The sequence below is a fragment of the Scardinius erythrophthalmus genome (assembly GCF_964197995.2).
Source record: "Scardinius erythrophthalmus genome assembly, chromosome: 11".
NCBI classification, from domain to species: Eukaryota; Metazoa; Chordata; class Actinopteri; order Cypriniformes; family Leuciscidae; genus Scardinius; species Scardinius erythrophthalmus.
The window spans coordinates 13521645-13549560 of record NC_138231.1 but is presented as its reverse complement, the minus strand read 5'-3'; the positions used below and the strand labels follow the sequence as shown (position 1 = coordinate 13549560).

At 36.4% G+C, this 27916-nt stretch overlaps 1 protein-coding gene across 1 annotated transcript; it reads left to right on the top strand.

Moving 5' to 3' along the window:
• On the top strand, positions 1-27916 carry rxrgb (retinoid X receptor, gamma b). The gene is made up of 10 exons (XM_081379413.1): positions 1-138; positions 21934-22166; positions 24122-24266; positions 24379-24558; positions 25363-25523; positions 25650-25779; positions 26288-26420; positions 26511-26602; positions 27181-27286; positions 27379-27916. The coding sequence occupies exons 1-10, from the start codon at positions 108-110 to the stop codon at positions 27524-27526; spliced, it is 1359 nt and encodes a 452-aa protein (XP_081235539.1). The 5' UTR covers positions 1-107; the 3' UTR covers positions 27527-27916.

The following is a 27916-nucleotide window of genomic DNA, read 5'->3' as shown; positions in this document are numbered from 1 at the left end:
GATCCAGCCAGCAGCGCCGCAGAGTTCAGTTCACTCGGGCCGGGGAGAGGAATTGTGAGGGGTGCCGCGCGGTTCCAGGACAAGACCCGACAGTAAACTGACTCGGAATGGATACTCACGACACATATTTACATCTCCGTAAGTCGCCGTGTCTTTTCATTTCCTCTTGCTGCTCTTCTGTATCATCTTGCGCAGTTGCCCGTGCTGTTTGCTGCCACACGCGTGCGTGCCGTCAAAGTTTAATTAAACAACTTCGCTGATGAAATTCAGTTCAGACTGATGATTGTCCTATCAACCCGCGTGCTTTGCTATTGGTCAGGTGATCACGCCGCGGGTTACAGACACGGTTGGCATTTTAACTGCATTTATGTAATCAATCGCCCTCAAAGCACGCCTGTTGTGTCGGATTCGTTATATTGCTTTTGAGAAGATTTCCAGTCGTGTAACGTTACAACATGTAATAAGAATGAATATTCCGCGACTTGTTTCAGGAGTGAAGGCGAATGACATATTACTTCAGACAAAGTCAGAGACAACTCTAACCAGTTCTAATGTTAGTCTATAGTATTGAGTAGACTAAAAAAAGTGTTGAATAGACATAAGACTCGAATCAAATAAGTAGCCAGTTTGACACACCTAATTAAAGTGCATTTATAACGCTCTTAATCCAATTTAATTGACATTGTCATGTTAAGTTATAATGAATTTACTAAATGCTTAATTATGTATTCAGATTAAAAAAACGTCAGCAGAGTACAGTAGATTAGCACATGTTATTATACCCTTAAATAAAATTTAAGATGTTTTGTGTGTTGGAATATTGTTGGTTTTTGGTTGGCCCACTCTGGTTAGCTGGTCATCAGATGGTTGACCAACAGCTATCATGTTTGGACCGTCTTGAGCTGGTTTGACCAGCAGGCAGCTCCAAGATGATCAACTAATTTATACCAGCTAATGACCAGCAGTTGAAACCATCTTCCATGTTCCAAAACACAGCTACCTGCTTAAGCTGGATTTTCCAGCAGAGCAAGAATTCAACCTAATGTGCATAACATATGCTTTTGAGGTAATATCAGATATATTTATTATTTTCAATGAAGAATATGTATCAACAATGTTTTTACTCTATGTATTTTATTTTACCGAGATTTGTAGAGCAAACACAACAAGAATAGTATGCTGTATTAATAAGTAGGCCTATGTTAAAGTTGTTGTGGATAACAGAGAGCTTCATGCAAAAAGCTATAAGAATGGGAACTAATAATGATGAATAAATATAGAATAGAATGCTGTAAATATGATACAGTCATGTGACATAATGATGTCCAGGTTATTTCTGTTGCTTTTAGAACCAGACAGACACTCTGCAGGTTTTGAACTTTGAACCAGGTTAACAAGGTTAAATTAATCACAGTGATTAAGTGAACAGCTATACACTTTCAATTCCCTTTTAATTACATTTACATGTATGCATTTGGCAGATGTTTTATCCAAATAACATGCATTCAGGGTTTATATTTTATTCGTTTATGCATTTCCTGGGAATGGAACCCATGACCTTGGCATTGCTAGCAGCAAAATGCTTGAGCTATAGGATTTTTTTTGCTGTCACTGAAGCCATATGTGCCTTTACTCTCAGCTTATTCTTGTGGCTTTCTGTAGACTTTCAGAGAAGTGTTTATAACTGACAACATTCCTCCACCTTTAACAATGTGAACCCACTCTGCAAGTCCAAAGACACATATATGAGAAAAAAAGGACACGTGTGTTACAGTCATCAGACAGGAGTGGCTCAGAGGCCTTTGTTATTGTCAGCTGTACATGCTTTCAAACTGATCACAGCGGTTTCTGTAGATTTCCTATGCGCTTAAGGCTTTCAACATGTGACTCACTGAGCAGCCTTGCCCTTAACATCACTTTCAAGAGAGTCAGAAAAGCCCAGCTTTTGGGAAAGGCTTTGGGGAAAAACAGAGGATATGTATCCATGAGAAAAGAACGTATTGGAGTGTGTTCTTTAGGCAAATGATCCTGTCAGTCTTTAGATTTCGAGATCATGACCAGCTGATTGTACTTACTGTATTAATTCTATTAAAATTGGACGATTATTAAGATTAGTCCTTTTAAGGAGCAGTTTGACAATTCATATATGCACTGTCATAACCTTTACACCGGTGGTGCTGCTATTGTAGATAAATGTATAGCTGCTATAGATAAATGAACTAGATACTGTTTCGGACCTCAGCTCTTATTAGCTCCTCATTCTGGATATATAGACATGCTGGAGTAATATAAGTCTGGGGTGAAGTAGACTGGGGCAAGAGTGGAAATCTATTTTGATCGCTGGACATGTTCTGAGTGCTTCCTTGAGGACATGCTGCTTTGAAATGTTTGACGTGGACCCTTGCATCACAGTAGCGGGGTTGAACTGTGTTCGCGTGCTTGTCAACATGGGTTGCAGGCCATAAAATGTTTGAGGAGAAGTCTCTATGCTCACCAAAAACGTATGCTCACGTTTATGTGATCCAATACAGTGATTTGGGCCTCACTGCTCAAGAAACATTTCACAGTGTTCTCAATGTTGACAAAAGTTGTGCTGCTTATTATTTTTAAGGATTCTTTGATGAATACAACGTTCAAAGTAACAGCATTTATTTGAAATGTAAGAATGTAAAACTCTTTAATTTGGATTTTTTTGGGCAGATACCAATACTGATTTTAACAAACAACTACTGGCCAATTCTGATACTGATACTTGTCACTTGCATGTTTTAAATGAGCAAAGTTCAAAAACACATGTATTAAGGTATACTAGCTAGTTTATTGCTGCATCATCAAATTATTTTCATTAAACATGGATTGGATCCTTTTAACATTCAACAGCCCAACATTATAAGAGGCACAAATAAGTCAACATGGCAACCTTCAGAGATTATTTTTGCTATCAAATATTTCTTATTTACAACTAACTTATATTTGACTTGTTATTATAAAACATTACATATTTCTTTAACAAATAGAAAGACATTATAATTAACTATCAGTTTATATATTGGCTTTTTTCATGTTATAGCCGATATACCGATGGTTTTAAATTGATAATAAATCGTCTGATTTAGAATTGGCAGCTGAAACATTAGTCCATCTTTAGTGTTCACTTTTGATCGAGTTAATGCACCCTTGCTGAATAAAAGCATTAATTTCTTTTTAAGAAAAATCTTACAGACCCCCAAAGTTTTAATAGTAGTGTGTACATATTCACACCCTCTTAATTATCTTATTAAAGATGGAAGATGATAATGTTTGTTAGGTTTAATATTTTTTTAAGTTTAATAGTGATGTCAATGTCTAATGTTTTTGTTAGCAATAAGAAAAATGCAAGGAGATGGAGAACCAAGAAGATGGAGAACCTAATACTATTGTTTTGGTGATCTGAACTTCTAAGGCAGCTCCAATTGTGTCAATCTTCTGTGTGATCTCAACTCTCTTTTCATTCAGACTGATCCATGTGGGGCATTGCTTTTATTGGATGACATATTAACAAGGCTTTTTTAGATTTACCCTAAAGGCATTCTGTTATAAAGTCAGCTCTCTCTCTACTGTCTTTCTGCCTCAATGAAACTGTAATGGCATCATTATTGATCTATTGTAGGCTTTAGTAGAAAGTGCTTTCACTGTTTAATTTTATTATTTTTTGCACCGTTTTTTTGCAATTAATTTGGCTCAAAATCCTCCATTGACTTGATGCTGATATGACACTGATATTTAATTCAGTAAATATGAAGTTGCAGTTGTTTGACCTCATTATACGATGTCATAACTTGTCTCGGTTTGTTGTCGGTAAGATTATTTAATGTTTTAAAAGAAATCTCTTATGCTCACCTAGGCTGCATTTATTTGATTAAAATACATTAAAAACAGTAATAATGTGAAATATTATTACTATTAAAAAAAACTCTATTTTAATATATTTTAAAATGTAATTTTTCAGCAGCCATTACTCCAGTCTTCAGTGTCACATCCTTCAGAAATCATTCTAATATGCTGATTTGGTGCTTCAAAAACATTTATTATTATCAGTGTTGAAAACAGTTGTCCTGCTTAAAGGGATAGTTCACTTTGAAATAAAATGTTGGTATGTTTTAGCTTACCTCAAGGGCATCCAAGATGTAGGTGTCTTTTTTTCCACAGTAGTTTCAATTTTGACATTTTTAGGCCAAACCGTTCTTGTCTGTCAGTCATATAATGCAGGTATACGGTCACTGTCTCAAAGAGCAAGCACAGAGTCCAAATTAAAACGATTCCCCAACGTCCAAATTAAACAATTCCCCATCGTAAGTACACATTGATGGCCTAAGACACGAAATGAGCGGTTTGTGTGAGAAAACGAACAGTATTTATATCGTTGTTACCTCTTGAACACAGCCGCGTCTAAATGATCTGAGGGCGCGGGCGGGTATAGATATATACACTAGATGTCGCTTGGCTACGGTTTCGTTCCAATGAACTGCAGTAGCCAAGTCTAGTGTATATATCTATACCGGCCCGCGCCCTCAGATCATTTAGACGCGGCTGTGTTCAAGAGGTAACAACGATATAAATACTGTTCGTTTTCTCACACAAACCGCTCATTTTGTGTCTTAGGCCATCAATGTGTACTTACGATGGGGAATTGTTTAATTTGGACTCTGTGCTTGCTCTTTGAGACAGTGACCGTATACCTGCATTAAATGACTGACAGACAAGAACGGTTTGGCCTAAAAATGTCAAAATTGAAACTACTGTGGAAAAAAAGACACCTACATCTTGGATGCCCTTGAGGTAAGCTAAAACATACCAAATTTTTATTTCAAAGTGAACTATCCCTTTAATATTTTTGTGGAAACTTAATTTATTTTTGTAATAATGTAAAAGTTATTTACTGTGATCTTTGATCAATTTAATGCATTCTTGCTGAATAAAAGTATCGATTTCTTAAAAAAACAAAACCCTTTTGAACAGTTATGTATATTATTCTAGCTCATTTTTCTTCCTGTTCAGTGCTAATGTTGATTCATGGCACTGTCTTGAGATAGAAGTACATTAGATAATAGCAGGTGTGTGAGAGAAGGCTGCCAGACTTGGCTGTGAACTATTCTTCATAGAGTGTGTACATGTGTGAGAAAGAGCTGTCATTGCCAGTTTACTGACTTAAAGGATTAGTTCACTTCAGAATGAAAATTTCCTGATCATTTACTCACCCCCACGTCATCCAAGATGTTCATGTCTTTCTTTCTTCAGTCAAAATGAAATTAAGGTTTTTGAGGAAAACATTCCAGGATTTTTCTCCATATAGTGGACTTCAATGGGGTACAGGGGTTTAAAGGTCCAAATTGCAGTTTCAGTGCAGCTTCAAAGGGCTCTAAACAATCCCAGAAGGAATAAGGGTCTTATCTAGCGAAACTATATGTCATTTACTACCAAAAAAATGTAATTTTTATATATATATATTCTTTTTAACCACAAATGCTCGTCTTGCACTAGCTCTGCGATGTGCCACGCATTACATAATCACGTTGAAAGGTCATGCGTGTTCCAGTTCAAAAAGCGAAAAAGCATTTTCTCCTCCAACTTCAAAATCGTCCGACATCGTTGTTTTACCTTTTATTTATTTATTTATTTATTTATAGTGTAAATGGCGTTTGACTTAGTCTTTGCACATTCGCTTTATAAACACTAGGTCGGTACTTCCGCCTATGTCACGTGTGACCTTTCAACATGATTGCGTAATGCGTGGCGCATCGTAGAGCTAGTGCAAGACGAGCATTTGTGGTTAAAAAGTATATCAATGGTTTTTTTTTTAGAAAATGACAGATCGTTTCGCTAGATAAGACCCTTATTCCTCGCCTGGGATTGTGTAGAGCCCTTTGAAGCTGCATTGAAATTGCAACTGTTGTACCCCATTGAAATCCACTATATGGAGAAAAATCCTGGAATGTTTTCCTCAAAAAACTTAATTTCTTTTCAACTGAAGAACGAAAGACATGAACATCTTGGATGACCTGGGGCTGAGTAAATTACCAGGAAATTTTAATTCTGAAGTGAACTAATCCTTTAATAGAAGTATTCATATGCCCATCTTTCTGTTATATTATGGTAAATTATAGAATTTATTTGATAATCAGATGTTTACTGTAAATATAAAAATATATCTTAAAATCTGAATCAAACAAATTGCTTCTTTATATGAATCTCACACACACTTGAGCACACTCCATCCCTGGCCGGGCAACAGGTGGCTGATAGATTTAATGATACCCTGAGCCTCTGTGCAGAAGGAGTCTTGTCAAAGCTTGGAGGGAGGCTGATCTTTGTGGCAGTAAACGGTTCTTGCTGGATTCAATCGTTGATAATCCGAGTAATCCCATAAACGAGCAGACTCCTCCCCGCGGATCCTTCCCCTACGGCCGTCCTGTTTCGCTCATATCCCATCTGTCCCATCAGCAGAGTGAGTCTGTGTTCGGACAGGTGCTCTACTGTGCCCGGTAAGGTTTAGTTGAGTGGTGCTCGCGGTCATGTGGCATCCGCCGGTGTTGCCTCTTCACGGTCAGAGTCACGACAGAGAGAATGGTCACTACAACCACCGTGAGTATCTGATAATAATGGCTGGTCCCAAACTGCTATGCTTATGCTCTCAGGAACAACACGACATGCATCCTAAGGGAAGATGAGATAACTGTGCTATGTAAAACAATTGGAAAAACACTTGTTTGACTAATTTAGAAATCTGATTAGATTGTGATACTTGCAGTTTTAGGGATGTGTTGGTTGGTATGTGTTTTTTTGTCATGAGTAAAGAAGCTGTTGTACCTTTTATTATTTCTAAGCAAGGGATTAACCGCTTAAATTCACAATTAGAATTGGTTTGTAAAGTAATTATTATTTTCAAACAGGTTTCCTAATCTCTTCACCTGTCACTGGTTGGACAAACGAATAGTCCCACCCCAAACTGATTTTTTCATTGATGTAAAAATTTGATTAATTGTAACTCAAAATAGTCAGGTTGTTGATTCAATCATATTTTATAATATATTTTACTTACTCAACCAATACATGGAGAATTTGTAGTTTTTTTTTTGTTTTTTTTTTTTTTATTGATTGTTTTTTGGTGGGAGTTTGCTTGATTTTGGTTTATTTTATTCTGAATTTATTTTATTATTTTATTTGAATTATAATATATGTATTATACGCTAAAGGTTTTACGCTAAAAGTCTCTTTTGCTCACCAAGACTGCATTTATTTGTTCAAACATACAGTAAAAACAGTAATATTTTATATATGTGTGTATGTGTGTGTGTGTGTGTGTGTGTGTGTGTGTGTGTGTGTTGTAGCTTGTTTGTAATTAACCTGTAACCTCTGCTCTCAGCCGTTGACAGTGAGAATAGTCTACTTGGCAAGGCTCTTTACTCTAATGCTGTTTAAATGGAGTATTGCGGATATTTTTGGAAAGTCTGCTTGGATCAATCTATTTTCGGTGCATCACTTTATATCTCACACATTTGCAGTACTTCACCCCCTCACTTCTTTTCTTCTCTGTTTCTCGTGTGCTCTTTCTACACATTCACCATCTCTGTCTCTCTCTGACAATAGTTCTGTTGAGGGCATTTGTGGGTGTGGGTGTGTGTAAATACTTTTACTGACAAGGACAAACTCCCATTTGATCGCACAATAGAAAGCGGTGACGGAAGTTGTCATCGCTGATTGACGGTCAGTTACTCTCTGTTGTTCTTTCTCTTTCTGTTTCTACCTTTCTCTGAATGTTGATGCAACAAATAAAACTTGCCAATTCTTAGATAGTGAGCTTGCATTCATTACATCTAGGTGTCTGTCATAATTGTATACTTGTTGTTTTGGAAATGAGGGCTAAAACAGACATTGCAATTATGCAATTTTTAATTAACCTTCTAATTATCAGGTTTGTCTAGGCTTCTTAATTCCAGTGATGACAAATATTAAAGGGATAGTTTACCCAAAAATGACAATGTTGTCATCATTAATTTACCCTCATGTTGTTCCAAAATTGTATGATTTTCTTTCTTCTGTGGAACACAGAGAGTCAAGGGGGTTCAAAACAACATTGGACATCATTTACTTTCATTCTATAAAAAAAAAAAAACAACAACTATTTTTCAGAATATATTTAAGATGAATTGGAGCTCCGACTCTAAGATTAACCCCATCACCAGTACCTGACCTCATTGATGATCATATTTTTCTGTAGTTGTGTTCCAATATATCGTGGAAAACCTTCCCAGAAGAGTGGAATGCATTAGGGAGGACCAGCATTAATGTCTGGTTTTGTGATTAAGCACAAGTGGGTGTGGTGTCCACATGCTTTATCCATAGTGTAGTTTGTTTACTTTAATCCAAATGTTTCTTTCTGTAAAAGTTATTAGCAGGCAATATGTCAGCTGGTATTGTTTCTCCATGAAAATTGATCTTATAAACATACTTGAATAACTGCTAAATAGGGGTGGAACGGATCGCAGTGATCCGTACGGACCAGGCCCCACGGTTCTTAAAGTGACAGCACACACCTAATATTCCTACTGTTGTCTGTGTTATTAATATTAATAAAACGACAAAATACAGCTTTAACAAATATGAAACTATTAATTTCTACAGTGAACAAATAGTGTTATTTTACATTTAGGCTTAATTATTAATTTCTGTACCTTTGTAAATAACTTTGTTATTTAGTATTCATCTCTGCTTGTAATTTGTATATTTGTTCTAATTTGATTACTGACTGTTCACTTGTTTTGAACACCCCCCCCATATATATATATATATATATATATATATATATATATATATATATAAACTTGATCTTGAGAGCTTTCTCTACTCTCCATTGACAGCCTATACAACTGAAACTTTGACGCTTCAAAATGTTCGTAAAGTGATCGTAAAACTAATCCATATGAATTGAGTGGTTTAGTCCAAATTTTCTGAAGAGACTTGATCGCTTTAGTTTATATGATGAACAGATTTAATTTAGGCGTCTACTCACATAAACATTGGTCAGCGTACATAAACAGAAGCTCAACCGATCATGAATGACGCGCAAGAACAAACTTCTTACGGAAACTCAAACGTGTTGCGTAACCGATGAGGTTCATTCTTGTGTGTTACGCAACTGTTATGCAGTACTTTTGAGCTTTCAAAGTTTCACTTGTATAGGCTCTCAGATTTCATAAAAATATCTTCATTTGTGTTCCGAAGAGTAATGAAAGTCTTACTGGTTTGGAACGACACAAGGGTGAGTAAATAATGGCAGAATTTACATTTTTGGGTGAACTAACCCTCTAATTGGTAAACACTTTTTTGTGAGTAAAATGTGTATGCAGTTGTTGCTCTGAGAAACTTGAGAGCTGCTTTCTTTATTGTTAGTCAATAAACAAAGTTTATTATTATTATTATTATTATTATTAGTTTAGATGTTAGCACATGAAGCACATTTGTGGGTTACATGTCAAGGTTTCCCTATGTAGAGTCCTCTCTGTTAGTAAAACTGAACACATATAATTGACTTTTTATGGTTTGATTGAGATTGTTGGTTTCAGATATCCCAAGACAGCTTGTTTTCTAGAAAGTTATACTAGAAAGTTTATTCTGAAGGTTGAGAGAGGTGTGCACATGTATTGGGGTGGATGTTAACTGTTTCTACATGTCTCTTATCTGTCTCGGAAGAAACTTGATCCTCTGTTAAACCCTCAAGAACAAGCACAGTTTCAGGAATTTTTGAACAGAAATTGTTGTCTTGGGTAATTTTCCTGGCTAGTGTGACCCTTATCTAGTGTTTCCTACTGTTTTTTTTTTGTTTTTTTTTTGTTTGTTTGTTTCTGCAACAACAGCAGGAGATAACAGTAACAGTAATTTTTTTTTAAAGGAATGAATATTTTATAATGCATTTAACTGATCAAACACTTTTACATTTGTTACAAAAAATATTTGTAATTACTACAAAAATATTAAGCTGCACAACTGTTTTCAACATTGATATGATAATAATAAGAAATGTTTCCTGAGCACCAAATCTGATTTCTGAAGGATCATGTGACACTGAAGACGAGTAATGATGCTGCAAATGCAGCTTTGCCATCATAAGAATAAATCACATTTTAAAATATATTCAAATTGAAAACGGTTTAAATTGTAATCATATTTAACATAATTAACATAACTTAATTTTACGTTTTATTTTTAATTATTATGTTTTAATGTAGTTTTTGTCAAATAGATGCAGCCTTGTTGAGAAAAAGAGACTTCTTTCAAAAACTTTTCAAAAATCTTACCGACCCCAATCTTTTGAATGGTAGTGTACATTCAGTGAGATCTATCAGTGAACTCATTAAAAACCACACAACTTGTGAGTTTGAGAGTCTTTTTGACCTGGCTGGCTAATAAGACTCATCATTTAATATAAATCCGACTATTTTGGGAACCAGTGAAAATAATGCAAATATAGTAGACGGGCCATCTTGACCTTGTTTTGAGGTTCGCAGTTCTCCAGAATTCAGGCTATTGAGGGTCAGCCGCCGCTTTTGAATTGTTTTCACAGAGGTCTGGCTGCTGCTGAACACTGTTACTTCACGATATATTGTGCAATGTTCAGTGGAACAGAGAGTGGATCTCTGCTGATTGTTATATTGTGACATTTCCAGAGGTCATCAAGTGATATCACAAACATTAATCGTTTTTTTAGTCCATTACTATACCATCCTCAATGCTCCAGATTGTCAGATGTCATATGATCTCGATGTGACAGGATGTTTTGAAACTGATTAATGTTCCTTTATTTCCTGTGGAGTTTTTTTTTTTTTTTTTTTTTCTCAAATGTCAGCATTTTTCTGATGTCCATTTTCAGACTGTAACGTTTAGTGTACAGTATTATCCGTCCCTCCGTCCGTGTCGATCATTCTATCGTTCTATCGTCTGTCTGACTGTCTGTTTTTCTGTCTATCTGTCTTTTTTACTTTTTCATGTGTGACTATAAAGCAGTTGTCAGCAGAAGTTATTTGAAATCTGAGTGATGCATGTGACAATGTGTTTTTTTTTACAGATTAATACAGAGGTTACTACTGGACACGCTCAGAGTTCATTGACTTCATTCCGTTTCACTCAAGTCAAAATACTCTATTATTCTTTAGTATTCACTTAACTCTTACCTTGTCAGGCACTCACCCTGTCATCCACATACAACAGCAGATATAGGCCTACAGTACAGTACAGTATATCTTTTGTGCAACAGAACACGCACACTCAAACACAAAATCAATCTAGAAAATTACATTTCATCAGTAATAGTGTTAGACAGTGCTCAATACTGCTCATGAAAAAATCCCAACATGTCCCATACCTCCTGAGGCATGCATGAGTCCACCTCTGTCAGCGATTCTGGGGACATGAGCATAAACATAATGCATTATTACAGCAGTACTGATAAGAAAAACATGAGAGGGGGAGTGTCTGTGTACATTTGTATGCGTTAACATTTTAAGAACGGTGAATAAAATGTTTAGGTAGTAAAGATAGTATTATTGCCTGTAATAAAAAAAAATTTAGAGACAGATATGTTCAGAAGTAAATAAGATTACAAGAGGACGTTTATTGGCAGCACCCACGTGTAGATGCTATCTTCAGTGTATAGGTTAATCATTCACATATAAAGACTGTGTGTGCCGATAAACTAGTTTATGATATGGTTAATGAAGTAATGTTGGTAACTGAAGTATAGTGTATGTGTGTAGTCCTGGGCTTTGGGGGATTATGGACACATGGCGGTAATCAGGGTTGATTTAATGTCTTCCAGCTCTCCACAGCAGACTGGGATAGAGTGGGACAGTGTCCCATTTCTCAATCACTTTTGCCCCCCTTCCACTTTCTGTGTTTGTTGCCCTTCCTTCAACCCCCATCTTCTTAGCTGAAATGTCTGTAAATTGGTTGAAAATACTTGTCAGTATTTTCAAGTTTAGTGCCATTATTGATCAGATGTCAACTTCATTTAGGACAGAAATAAGCGATTCAAAAGATTAAGGAAGATGGGAACCTTTTTGGCTTTCATAAAGTGGGTGTGTGTGTGTCTGTGTGTTTCCAGCCAATAATATGCTGCTAAATCTAAAAAAGCTATGTAACTGTCAAAACCTGCTTTAAGGTTTATTTTGAAAAGTTTTTCTTTTAACTAGCTATTTTGCATTATAACCAGCAGTTTAAGTTAGCTTATTGCAAGCTTTTACAATTTTTCTTTTCTATGGAATCACATTCAGTATTTTTTTATTCTGAAAAGTGCAAAATGGTTCTTTTAGCAATAAGGCTGCATTGTTTGTAGTTGATACATTCTAATAAATAAATGAATCTAAAATAATAAAAGGTAATACAATAAAATAATATAATAATAATAATTTAAATGCTGTGTGGTTGCCAGAATAATTCTGTTAAGTACATAGTAAAAATGTAAACATATTTACAGAACAGATTTCTCCAAAAAACAAATACATTTTAAACGGAAATTCAAACTTTAGCAAGACCACGGTGCTGCTACTAACATCTGTTTTGTTCTTTTAACATATAATGACATTCACCATAATAACACTGGTGGTAAAGAGAAAAGCCTCATGATGAATCAAAGTTCATCATAAGTAGCTTTTCCACAAGCTGCGGGGAATATGTAAGATTCACACAGTGTCATACACACAAACACAAAACACCATCATGGTAACACACATGACACTAAAATAATGCAATAAACATAATTTCTCAACATAAGATTTAACATTTAACTCTTAATGTACATAACTGATAAGAAAAAACTATAAAAGATAATTATTAAAATAAAAAAACACAAAATGTGAAGTGTCACACAGGGACTTGTGGGAATGTCAGCTTACAGTTTTTCACTGTAAATTATATGTTGATTTGTTATTTTTACTTTAAAAAATGGTACATTTAACAGTATTTTACTGTAAAATTACACAATGTTAGGTTAGATCTATTACAGTTTTTCTCCATATATAGTACGAGAACTTGCTATTAACCAATTAACATGTTTTTACTGTCTTTTACAGTTAATTATAACTGTGTTAAAAAAAATCAATAATTATTTGAAAACAATAGAAGTCTAAATGTAAATCACTATTTATATACAGTGAGGAAAAAAAGTATTTGAACACCCTGCTATTTTACATGTTCTCCCACTTGGAAATCATGGAGGGGTCTGAAATTGTCATCGTAGGTGCATGTCCACAGTGAGAGACATAATCTAAAAAAAAAAAAATCCAGAAATTACAATGTATGATTTTTTACCTATTTATTTGTATGATACAGCAAATAAGTATTTGAACACCTGAGAAAATCAATGTTAATATTTGGTACAGTAGCCTTTGTTTGCAATTACAGAGGTCAAACGTTTCCTGTAGTTTTTCACCAGGTTTGCACACACTGCAGGAGGTATTTTGGCCCACTCCTCCACACAGATCTTCTCTAGATCAGTCAGGTTTCTGGGCTGTCGCTGAGAAACACAGAGTTTGAGCTCCCTCCAAAGATTCTCTATTGGGTTTAGGTCTGGAGACTGGCTAGGCCACGCCAGAACCTTGATATGCTTCTTACAGAGCCACTCCTTGGTTATCCTGGCTGTGTGCTTCGGGTCATTGTCATGTTGGAAGACCCAGCCTCGACCCATCTTCAATGCTCTAACTGAGGAGGTTGTTCCCCAAAATCTCGCAATACATGGCCCCAGTCATCCTCTCCTTAATACAGTGCAGTCGCCCTGTCCCATGTGCAGAAAAACACCCCCAAAGCATGATGCTACCACCCCCATGCTTCACAGTAGGGATGGTGTTCTTGGGATGCTAATCATCATTCTTCTTCCTCCAAACACGTTTAGTGGAATTATGACCAAAATGTTCTATTTTGGTCTCATCTGACCACATGACTTTCTCCCATGACTCCTCTGGATCATCCAAATGGTCATTGGCAAACTTAAGACGGGCCTTGACATGTGCTGGTTTAAGCAGGGGAACCTTCCGTGCCATGCATGATTTCAAACCATGACGTCTTAGTGTATTACCAACAGTAACCTTGGAAACGGTGGTCCCAGCTCTTTTCAGGTCATTGACCAGCTCCTCCCGTGTAGTTCTGGGCTGATTTCTCACCTTTCTTAGGATCACTGAGACCCCACGAGGTGAGATCTTGCATGGAGCCCCAGTCCGAGGGAGATTGACAGTCATGTTTAGCTTCTTCCATTTTCTAATGATTGCTCCAACAGTGGACCTTTTTTCACCAAGCTGCTTGGCAATTTCCCCATAGTCCTTTCCAGCCTTGTGGAGGTGTACAATTTTGTCTCTAGTGTCTTTGGACAGCTCTTTGGTCTTGGCCATGTTAGTAGTTGGATTCTTACTGATTGTATGGGGTGGACAGGTGTCTTTATGCAGCTAACGACCTCAAACAGGTGCATCTAATTTAGGATAATAAATGGAGTGGAGGTGGACATTTTAAAGGCAGACTAACAGGTCTTTGAGGGTCAGAATTCTAGCTGATAGACAGGTGTTTAAATACTTATTTGCAGTTACAGTTGCAGTTATTTGTTAAAAAATCATATATTGTGATTTCTGGATTTTTTTTTTTAGATTATGTCTCTCACAGTGGACATGCACCTACGATGACAATTTCAGACCCCTCCATGATTTCTAAGTGGGAGAACTTGCAAAATAGCAGGGTGTTCAAATACTTATTTTCCTCACTGTATCTAGATAAATGTGTCTTTTCTTTTGTACATTTTGTAATGGTGCACTCTCTTTATGTGGTCCATGTCGCTTTCCAATCTGCTGTTCAGCTTTGTAAGTATTTGTAAATCACTGTTAGCAAGCAACATTGATTGTTTTTCTCTTTTCCCATTTTGCATTTGTTTTCTCAGAGGAACAGTGTTATTAATAAACTATCGATAAAAAACAGTGAAAGAAATAATAATTTTACTACAGTATATGCAATACACAAATAATACAATAATAAAAATGATTGTCTATTAAATAAATAATCTATTAAAGGTGCTCTAAGCGATCCCGGGAGTAATAACTTCTAGTTGGCATTCGAATTGTTGTCAAACAAAACGGAGGCTAGCTAGACCCTCCCTCCTCCTCATCCCGTCTCCTCCCTCCTCCCCTCCCTTCTGACATAGAGCTGGTAAGTCCCGCCCATCCATAAAACCCCAAGTGGACCTCTAGGTTGAAAAATCGTCAATGCAAGTGAATGGGAGAAAATAATTATTTTCTGGTCCCGTTTGAATTGTCCCATGAATGTGAACATATGTTGTCTGTGAATTTTTTATATAACTTTTCATGTTACGAGTTTGACAGTATATGGTATGATTCTTCGGCTAGCAGTTGTGGAAAAGACATAACGAGAAAGACTACATGTCGCTTATGTGACGTCACCCCATAAAGTTGACTTACCCGTGGTTTTGACCAACCTCAACGATTTTGTCCTCTCCCTGAAATAAGGCTGTGAAGTGCACCAAAGACACAGCCATGTTTAGCGGGATCCGTGTGCTAGTGTCCGTGTGCTAGTGGTGTTGACGTTTCAAACGCGTCGAAAGCAGCGAAGAGTTGTAGTCCACAAAGTGCTCTCACACAAAGTCTAACCGTATCAAACTTCTACCCGCTAAATTGTAGCATTCTTCACACGAAAAGTTATATAAAAAATTCACAGACAACATATGTTCACATTCATGGCAAAATTCAAACGGGACCAGAAAATAATTATTTTCTCCCATTCACTTGCATTGACGATTTTTCAACCTAGAGGTCCAGGGGGATTAGCGGGACTTACCTAGCCTAGAAATCTAGACGCACCCTAGCGGCAGCAAAATGTATTTCGCAGCCAGGTACGTCTAGCAACTCTCAATAAACCTTCTCGCTGCAAAAACCCAGATTGGGTCAGGCCAATCACGTTGTGTATAGAGTAGGCGGGGGCGGGCTTAACATACACGACAGAGTTGCGACGGTTACCTGGCTGCTGCTACTTGAAAACAAAGAATGGCGGCTGCTGATGGAGAACAACGGTCTTTCGAATCGGCTTTGGCCGCGACTCTGGAGGACTTGGAGTTAATTTTTTCTTTGAGAAAAGAGCAAAGAACGGCACTTAAGTCATTCTTAAAAAAAGGAAGATGTGTTCGTCGTTTTGCCGGCCAGATATGGCAAAAGTTGAATCTATCAACTAGCTCCGCTGTTGGGAAAACGCTCTGGTTGGTTGAAGCGCTGTCCTATTGCGTGCAGAGGGAATTTGAAAGACAGCCGTTTATCCCGCCCCTCGGATTGAGCCGTGACTATGGTGAGTTTCCAGACCTAACATCTTGATGTAGGTCTGGCTTGCCAGGCTAGGACTTACCAGCTCTATAAAGGAAAGTCAAAATAGTCACTACAAACAAAATTAAGTTTTACTGATACTTCATTCAATGTGTAATGTCGCCAAGTTAGATAAATGCTTTTATATATTGCAGAACAGAATGCAGAAAAAGAGAAACATTATCTTAAAATCGTTTCGCCACCTGAGGTTATAACTATAGCTCCCATACAAGGACGCAATAATAGCAAGATAACGTTAGCTTCGCGTTTCCCAGTGAGCATAAACAACGGCCGCGTCGTAAACAAATTTAGTCAAAGTTGTCAACAGCCTAACGTTATAAATGAACATTCAAATTCATAACAAACAGTGGGTGAAAACAATCATTCACACAAATTGTCTGTTGTGAATTTGCTTGATCATTTACAATAGAGATTGATCGCTGCTAGAAACATACATGTTGTATTCACCAAAGTTAACGCTGACTGCATAGATCTAGCTAATTACATCCTTGTGTTGGTTTAGCGAACATGATCGTCAGTTTAGAAAGAAAAATGGATTTACCTGTTCTGCCAAAAACAGAGCAACTATGTCGGATTGGAAGCCCTTCTGCCGGCGGAGTTCTCGCCACCTTTCGAAGGTTTTTCCGATGTAAATTCGTGACTTCGCGCGTTCCTTATCCTTGTCACTTATCCTTGTCCCTCTTCTTTGCAATTTGTTCATCGGAACGTCGTCTCTTTGGTCGTGTGTCGGCCATAATTCAAACTTCCCTCTTCATGCTTCTCTCTCCTCCGCACACACCCTTCACGTGCACGCGCACTAACCCCGCAAACCCCACCCTCCAATACTTCTGGTCGGTTATTGGCTGGAACTCTGTTTATTATGTTTCGGGGTGCGGGTGAGCCCAGTTTGTTTTTGTTGCCGTTTGTGTAGCCTCTGGTGTCTAGAGAGACTGCGTTTTTTTACAGTGTGTTCAGGGGACAGGCAGCTAGCGGATAGTGAGGAGATGTTTGCTGTATGTGACAAAAAATGTTTTGGCCTAAAATATGCGTCGCATCACTTAGAGCACCTTTAATAAGAATAGATTCAGAATGAAATATAGGATAAAATAGTTATTGAACTTTCCCTCTCTCTATCATGTCATTGTGAATTATTAGTTAGTTGGTGAGAGGCTTAATGAATTAGAGCCCTGCTGGAGACTCCACACATCTGCTGGCCAGTAATTAACAATCAGAAGATTTTAGCTAGCCCTCTCTAAATCCTGTTGTGTTCCAGCCCTTGAATCCATGACTTATGTCAGACTGAGAGCTCCTAGTCTTGTCATGTTCATTGAAACGGCTTTTCCTGTTTTGAGTGTACTGAGTATCTATGAGGATACTGATCGTTTTTTGCATGAAATGCAAGTTGTTGTGTTTTTGCATTTTTTGCAATGATAATGTACGTGATTGTTCCTGCACTGGCCTGTGCAATTTCATGTGGTCTCCTCTGAACTTGATTGTAGTCTACCAAAGGCTGCACTTTGCTATCAGACAGCTGTACAAAGGTCATGGGCACTGCAGTGTCATTGTGAAATCCTGATGAATGTCTGGCACATGGACTGTCTCAGAAGAATAAGACCTGAATTATCAGCCAAAGGTTGATGCATCTAAACATACAAAAGTTGTTTATAACTTTATGAAATGCAAGTCTGCAGAGATAGAGATAAAGTATCCTGCCATCTACAGGATGTCAGTTTCGATATCTTCCATTATACTTGTATATTTTTGCATGTTGTAAAGTCAAAATAAATTGCATAATCAATTTTATTTCTGTATGTCATATATTTTGGAGTTAAAGGTAAGAAATATATATTGTGATGAGGGGAATCCTATAACCCACAAAAAATATCGGTATTCATTTGATCGTCAACATTAGTTTGCCGTGTGTTTTTTTGGGGGTCAGATTTAAAGATGCAGTACCAAAGCCATAAAAAATGTGTTTCACGCATTTGACTTTTGTGTTCTGATTTGAATGTAATCGATCCGGTGGGACATTTGAGGATAGGCTGACATGTGGATCACTGGTTGGCCATGTTTCCTCCCTACCAAAGGCATCTTGACCATCCGCCACAGATATTTTCCCTTCTGTCTAGAGTCTTAAGACACACACACACATGCAACCAGCTTGAAAGAAAGCAGACTGACTGTGTGTTTATAACAGTGTCTAAGTGCTGTGATGCTTGATTTCGCCTAGCATGGCAGGGATCACCAGTGATCCCAACTATTTGTTGTTCAAAATGCATTACTATTTTAAAACATCACACTCTTACTTGATCTGGACAAAATCAGCATCATATGGAAGGTTCAAGACTCCAGCTTCGATATTTGACCACTGTTTATGATTAAACTGGTTTGCAGTGACATTAATTTTTTAATTTATGACAGGAGTGCAAAATAATTCATCTGTAACGATCGTTATTTTGAATAGAATTAATCACTCACACAACATCCATTCTCGTCTTTTCCAGTTTATTTGTGCTCAAATACATATAATAAACAGAATCCGTCAGGGCAATTATTACAATGGTGCGCATATTTGGAGAAATATTGATTAATTATCATATGTTAGTAAAATATTTCGACAATGCAGAATACAATTCCTATTCATTTTTCACTGAATAATACCATATAAACAGCTGAAACAGCGCACGGAGCTTGCTGTGTATCTCCTCTTCCTGATTTGAGACAGACATGACCTCGAAGAAATATGATTCGGCTGTCCATCTGTCAATCACCATCATGTGATTCAACGTGACCTCTTCTGCATGACGCGTCCTGTGTATACTTCCTGATTCAGCACATTCATGATAAACAAAGCGAACGTGACATTTCTTCACCGAAACAAGTTCTAATAAATGCACGATTTAAGTATGTGTGTTTTGTGTGTTATTTTCGTGCGATTTGGGGTATTTTTATATGAATAAAAAATAAAGGTAAGGATAAGCATAGCCCATAGCTTCATATAAAATGCTAAAAATAACATATTTCACATTCGTTTTCTGACTTAAAACGCGCGACCGGAATATAATACAAACACTCGATGGTGTTTTAAAGTGAGCTTTAAATAAAAGTGTAATATTAATAAATTAAATTGTGTCATGTAGCTTGAGGCTAACTGTTGTGCTAATGCACCTGCTGCAGGAGCTGTCTATTCCATACAATCATTTTTTAAAAATAATTCGCATTTCAAAGTTCCAAGAATATTTTTTAGTTGTTTGTTTTCGGACAAGGCTTAAGTTAATAGGTGGATTATAGTCTATGAGGGTTACACATTATGTGTCAATGGCTAAGCATTATGCTAGAAGAAAGGCTATAATGGCTGCATTCAAACAAAAGAATAAGAATAAAAGAATGATGAAGACCATCACAGGTGTGAAAGCTTGGTCGATTTAAATGAAAAGAACATGAATGGGGCCAGTTATCTTTGCCAGACATAGTCAGAGACAGTAAATAGGTGTTTAGAGTGCAATAAACTATTTGTTGAGAAACTTGTTTGCTTTCTCTGAGAATTCTCCCCTGACATGGTCTCACAATAGGCTTCATAAAATGCATAATTTTAGAGATATCATTCTCAGACTTGAAATGAAGCATGACCACAGTTGTGGCTACACTTTAGTTGTGGTTATAAGTTGCTATCCTAAATTCACATAATATGTTTATATATTTAATAAATATATTTTTAATATTTGTTGTTTTTGTTTTATGTTTGAGCTTATATATCTCAATATTAATAACAGTCTGGTTAATTTTGAGTCTTGAACTGTAAACTCTCAAGAGTTGGCTTTCTAAATATATGTTGGTTATGTGTCTATTCAGAATGACTTATGAGCAGCAACCTTTTTATTTTGGGTATGTCATGTATGCAGCCCTTGCCAAAATTGGGGGTGAGAGGTAAGGGGTTAATAAAAAGCAAAATGTTGGATCTATTCAAGTTTGAATAAAAGAAACCGCAAGATTTAAATACACTCTTATCTCTCTAATATTACATAAGAAGCTAATTTAAAAAAACTCAGGCCATGACTCAAGTATGCTGAAATGTTTGGACAGAAATTCACATCATAAATAAGTTTAAATCATCTCTAGTTTGTATGCATTTTGTGAGCTTGATTTAGCAAGTTTAAGAGGTTCATTCTTCAAAACTACATTTCCCATTATTCTCAGCATGACATGAGAATGATCAAATATATAGATATGTAATGATTAAAGGAAATGTTTTGTCCTGATTTGAAATGATTGTTGCGTATTGATTGATTATATTGATTATGGTATTGTACTGTAGTTGATAGCTTGACTGTCATTAGTAAAATACAAGAGCTAAATAAAATCTACATTAATTCATAAGGGCTATCTTATTGTCAAAATCTTTCAAGTTTGCTGAACAACATCAAGTTGGTAATGGTCATAATTACATTAAATTGTTAATTTTGATTGTAGTTTGTATGCATTTTGTGCACTGTTACCAAGCTATAAAGCTTGACAGAATTCTTAACATGAGAATAATAGATGATTTAGATTAAAGATAATGATTAAAAAAGGAAAATGTTTTGTCCTTGTTGTTGTGAATTATGGTATTGTACTATAGTTGATAGCTTGATAGCCATTTAGTAAAATACGAGAGCTAAAATCTACATCAATGCCTGATGATCACCCTCTCTGGGTTTATTTTGCAGTAATGCGTTAAGCAGTAAAATAAAATAACCTGCCAGTAAATAACATAAAAAGTTACAATCACCTGGTCAGTTTATCTGACCAAACCGTGAATGAAGGTTTTGTGTTGCACATCATGTCATCTTGTAATCATGTTAATTTAATCTTAGAATAATTTGATTTGATCTTCATCTTGATGAATGATGAAATGAGTTAACGGATTGCAACACTATCGGTATTAGCAAAAAGGTGCAACCTTTGCCCTGTGTGTGTCCTTGTACTACGTTGGATAGATTGTGCTTGTTCTGGTACAAACTACCATTACCAGTATGTACTGCTGCTGAGTGAATGGTTAAAGCAGAAAAGATTTAATAGACTCTGTCAAGTGTCCTCTTACATTTACTCAAACAGCACATTTTTTATTACACATTACACAGCACAGATTTATACCTTATTGATGGAGGAAATGTATGTTTTGCAAAGGCACTCATGCCTCCACAGGTGCTTGACGTTCCTGCGGGCACAGCTACTCGGTTTTCTGACGTCTGGACATGCTAAATAAAAAGTAGCCAATTTGTTGCATCCTGAAATATTTATACTGACATGTCACACCTGTCACAGTTTTTTATATTTACACTGTAAAAAAAACATATTTTTTTTTAAGTTGTAAATAAGATTATTGGAATATGTTTTGCAAGAAAATACTATTTCAGTTTCAAATTTCACATTTCATTAAGCGTGTCACTTGCGGTTTCTTTTTATTTCTTTGTGAAATGTACTAGCAATTTCTGAGTGAATGTCATTAGCAATCATTTTTGCACTACATTTGAATTCCTCTTGTCTAATATGAATCGCTCTTTTCATCTCTTCATAGACACTAGTGCTCTTAATTCACCCCCCTCTCAGTCGTCACCCATGAGCTCCATGGTGGGTCATCCGTCCGTCATCAGTTCCTCCCGCCCACTGCACTCTCCCATGAGCACCCTGGGCTCATCCATGAATGGCCTGGCCTCTCCCTACTCAGTCATCGCCCCGTCTCTGGTCTCACCGTCCATTTCCTTGCCCTCTACACCCAGTATGGGCTTTAACACTCTCAAGAGCCCTCAGGTAAGAACCTTCCCATAATTCTGTGCTCTCTCAGGCTGACACCAACTGAAAGCAATAAAATCAGAGTCTAGCATGCCAACTTAGAAATGAGCTTTTCTTTCTAACTTGGGTACATATACAAAAAGTTTCAGCACAGGCTGATAGGTCTTTAAATCAATCAGCTTGCTACAGTATCACAGCATCCTCTATATGGCACAGCTGATTGGTGCCTGCTGTGTCAGTACCCTACCCAATGAGCTGAGCTCGCTGCCCAACCTTCAAGCACTTGGTCAGCATTTGCTGTAGCAGTTGCAACGCACTATCGGTGTAAGTATTGGCAGTAGCAGCAAGTCCCGTACTTGCTCTGCAGCAGCAGCAATAACCAATAACGATTCCAATACCATGCCAAACACAGAGTTGTCATGACAGAATTACATTTATTTGAATGTCGAGTACTGTATATTATCGCCTTTTAAATAAATAAATGCAAATCTCCAAAGGCCAAAATAAATCTACTCACAAACATTTTGAAATTGCAGTTATCGGACTGCCATAAAAATCATTTTCATTCAAAATTATTTTAAAAAATGTATTCCCAAAATGAGATCATGTGACCTAAATTTAGCATGTTACTGCATTTCATACTTTACAATATTTAGTATGTAGTAAGCTAGTGAACATTTAAGCTATGCACTGTGATGTGCATCACGTTGTATCATAAATGTCACTCGTACTGTTGCCCTGGTGTTACAGAGGTCAGCTTATGTTTGTGTATGTGTGTCTCATTTCTCCCTGGAGGCCAGAGAAAGCCATTGACTCAGACAAACGTTTTAGGCTTTTAGTCCAATGAAAGGACATCAATAACTGTAAGAGTATGTACAGACAGACACTCAGGGTCTAAATATGCTTGAAATTATTTTGAAATGAAAAGAAAACGTGTAGAAAAGCTTGCAATGCTGCTGTAGCACACGCCATTCATTTTGCCTGGTGTTTCTTCTGAAATTGTTACATGGGTGTTTCTTGGCCACTTTTTGGAGTTTTATCTCATCAAAATAAAGGCAAAAAGTGAACCCAATGAGTATATTTATTTTTTAGGTAAAAAATATTAGACTTTTTAAAATTTCTGATAGTCAAAGAGTGAAATTATCATATTTATTGTGTGAAAATGATCAATGATGGTTTTTACCCATATTACAACAACAGAAAGTAAAGAAAAAACAAGGTATGTATCACAGACATGGTTGTGTTATTTCCAATCAAGCTGTCTTTTGTCAAGTTATTAAAAATGTGAGAAAATGGTATTGTGTTTAGGCATCATAAAATTAGCCTTAATGCGACAAAGAAGATTCAGTTTTCTACCAATATAATTTCTGTCAAAGAATGTTATCAAACCAGTGTTATTTTATGTATTATTTATGTACTTATTGTATTCCTCATTTCTAAGTTGATTTGGATAAATGTGTCTGCTAAATTAATATATGTAAATAAATACTATTATAGTGTTTATTTATATTTATAATACTATTATAGTATTTATTTATATTAATATTTCAATGTTTACATTTTAGTTACATTCTTATTTGTTAAATTAAGTTTGTTAAAAATGGTCATTTTTATTAGTTTTTGTTTTTTAATATTTATATAGCTTTAATATTTATTTGGCCATATCCTGCCACCTGCAGGTTGAATGAAGTAGTGCATAAAATAACGTGATGGGGGGGGGGAGTAAATTCTCCTGAGAGAGAGACAAAATATCCCTCCTCCCTTTTGAAATGTGATGTCAGTGCTCTCACAGCTACGTGTGTAAAAGTCTGTTTTTGTGAGTGTGTTCTTGTGGATTCGTATAGTGTGTGTGTGTGTGTGTGTGTGTGTGTGTGTGTGTGTGTGTGTGTGTCTGCTGTATTGTGACATAAACTCTACTCGTGTTTGCACTGTATGATTAATTGTTTCTCCTCACCTCTCTTCCTGTCTCACAGATGAACTCTTTGAATGTGAATTGCTCAGAAGACATCAAGCCTCCACCAGGATTGGCTCCGCTGGGCAACATGAGCAGCTACCAGTGCAGTAGCCCTGGATCCCTCTCCAAACACATCTGTGCCATTTGCGGAGACCGATCTTCAGGTACAACTCACAGAGATGTTTGGATGTTGCATTTGGTTTTGGTTTGGAAGTTAATGCAAGGATACATCTCCATCTCTTCTGGAGTTCATGACAAATGTGGTTGTGTTTGCAGGGAAGCACTATGGTGTTTATAGTTGTGAAGGTTGCAAAGGCTTCTTTAAAAGGACAATCCGAAAAGACCTGACCTACACGTGTCGAGAAAACAAAGAGTGCCTGATCGACAAACGTCAGCGCAACCGCTGTCAATACTGCCGCTATCAGAAGTGCCTAGCCATGGGCATGAAGCGGGAAGGTTTGTGTTTGCTCCATAATTAAGTTTGAGCACTTAAAGACACTGAGGATAGGCCTTTTGGAAATTGTTTCCTTGACCTTTGAATTGGTGTGCGTGCGTGCGTGCGTGCGTGCGTGCGTGCGTGCGTGCGTGTGTGTGTGTGTATGTGTGTGTGTGTGTGTGTGTGTGTGTGTGTGTGTGTGTGTGTGTGTGTGTGTGTGTGTGTGTGTGTGTGTGTGTGTGTGTGTGTGTGTGTGTGTGTGTTTTTGCTGCCTTTGTGGCCAGGTCACTCTTGTAAAAGAGATTTTGGTTGCAGTTTATTTTACAGTCCTGTTCCGCATGTACATACTATGTACTTATTATATTAATTACCATAACTAGGTACTAAACCTAACCTTAACCCATGTAGTTATATGATATTACCCTGTACTTTCTTAGGCAAGTACACTGTAAGTACACATAAGTGCACATAATGCAATATAAAGTGCAACTGAGATTTAAATTTTAATATTATACTTTATTATATTGTATATTATTGGTAGTATTTCTATCATAACCTTATATGACCGCTTTTATAATAGAATATATTATATTTATATTATAAATGTGTTTTATAATAATATCTAAAATACACTTTAAAATAAAATAAATCAAACCAAATAAAAATATAAACAAATTTTTAAATAAAGTAAAATTTATTTTAATATAGCACAGTTTTATAGTTTTATACAATTTTCAAATGTGTGATAATTCTTTATTACGCTGATTTTGAATGTACTCATTTTACTCTGCTCTGCTCTTCTTGACCTCTGTGATTCCCCGCAGCGGTTCAGGAAGAGAGGCAGCGCGGGAAGGAGAAAAGCGATAATGAGGTGGAGTCAACGAGCAGTTTTAATGAAGAAATGCCTGTGGATAAGATTCTGGATGCAGAGCTTGCAGTCGAACCAAAGACTGAGACATACACAGAGAGCAGCCCTGGCAGCTCTGTAAGACACATACATTTGGTCCTTTACAATTTACACAATACATATCGGCTGACTTTAGCCTCATGAAAAAAAAGTAAATTACTTTCTTTCTCTTTTTCTTTCACATCTTCGGGCCTCCCTCCTTAGACAAATGACCCAGTCACTAATATCTGCCATGCAGCTGACAAGCAACTGTTCACTCTGGTGGAGTGGGCCAAGAGAATACCTAATTTCTCTGATTTGCCTCTGGATGATCAGGTCATTCTGCTTCGAGCAGGTATGTGACACACACTCACACAGATACACAACCAGTATACATGACCAGGATACTGAAGTTACTGTTTACAAACAACTGAAACACACTTAAAACCACCAGCAGTGTATTTTACTATTATGTATATACTATTAAAGTATTTATTAATATTTTGAATTAGCTTTTATTTTTTATATTTTCAGTTTTCATTTTAGTTTCAGTATTTTTGTTGTGTGCTTTTAGCATTTTTATTACCTTTTTTTTTTTTGTCATTTTAGTACTTCAACTTCAACTTTTAATTTTTGTATTTTAAGTTTAGGTTATTCATCTAATATTTACATTTTATTTTATTTCAATTGTCCATAGTCACTCCAGGTCAAAGGGTCAGACAGAACTGTGTTGGTTGTGTAAGTGGGAATGCTGACCTCTGCTGGACAAACATCGCTAATGAAGAGCATTGTTTTGAGTTCATGAAGACAGAGGGAGATATAGAAATGATTTTCCTGCTATTCATGTCATTTTTCTCCTTCAGGATGGAACGAGCTCCTCATTGCTTCATTCTCTCATCGCTCAATCACGGTTAAAGATGGCATCTTGCTGGGCACAGGTCTTCATGTCCACAGGAGCAGTGCTCACAGTGCAGGTGTGGGATCCATCTTCAACAGGTGAGGATCTTGTTTGTTTAGAGAACAATCAGAAAATCTGTAGCATTTATTTTATACCACCTACTGTGTGTGTATGTGTTTGTGTGACAGGGTACTGACCGAGCTGGTGTCTAAAATGAAGGATATGCAGATGGATAAGACAGAACTAGGCTGCCTTAGAGCCATCGTCCTCTTCAACCCTGGTGTGTTGCTCATTGCCATCTATATACACTTAGATATAATAAATCATTTTATTTCATTTGCAGTTCTATAATATAATATATAATAATAATAAAATATATAATACGATATAATGCAATATAATCAAGTTACAGGGATATTTCACCCCAAAATTGTAAAAATATTATATTATATTACTCATAATATAATAAGGTTTTAGGTGAAAAATCCCTTTAACTTTATTATATTATATTATATTATATTATATAAAATATTCAAGTTAAAGGGATAGTTTATCTAATAATATATTTTTAGATGAAATATCCCTTAAACTTTATTACAAAATATTATATTATATTTTATAATATAATATAACATTCTCAAGGTAAAGGGATAGTTTGCCCAATATAATATAGTATAATTCCCAATAACTCTGTCATTATTCTAAACCTAGTGATTTTCTTTCTTTTGTGGAACACAAGAAATACTGTTTTTTTTTTTTTTTTTTCATGTGATTACAGTGAATGGGAACTTTAGATGTAATCACATTTGTGAGATGTTGATAGACATGATTAATCGTGCAAATTGCCTCTTCTCATAGACGCTAAAGGCTTGTCCAACCCAGTGGAGGTGGAGGCACTGAGGGAGAAAGTTTACGCCTCACTGGAGACCTACACCAAACACAAATACCCTGACCAGCCTGGCAGGTACAGCCCTACACGTGTTTGTTCAGTAAATACTGATCATATCTATTGCTCATTCTTAATATTATCTGCTATCTTCTCTCGCTCCTTAACAGGTTTGCTAAACTTCTGTTGCGTCTCCCTGCCCTCCGATCCATCGGGCTCAAGTGTTTGGAGCACCTATTTTTCTTCAAGCTGATTGGAGACACACCCATAGACACTTTCCTAATGGAGATGCTCGAAGCGCCTCATCAGATCACGTGACACGAGTTCCAATGGACCATTTTTTTGTACATATTATTATGTAACTAATATAATAACGAACTTGATTGAAGATATTGCAGTACGCTGCATATTTTATACCAAGCACAAATTATTATTATTATTATTATTATTATTTTATTTTTTTTATTTGCAGGGGAAACAGAGTAATTTTATTGGTATTGTATTGAAAAGTAAAGTTTCTGTAAATAGATAATATCAGGTATACATTGTGGTAAGACAATGCAATAAAGAAATTATATTTTATTCAAGGAATATGTTTATCAAACCCAAACAATAATTTCTAAAATGAAGTTTTGAAGTTTAGAGTTCTGTCCAAATAAATATTTAAATATTTAAATGCTATGTCCTTTTTACTTTTTTTTTACTTTT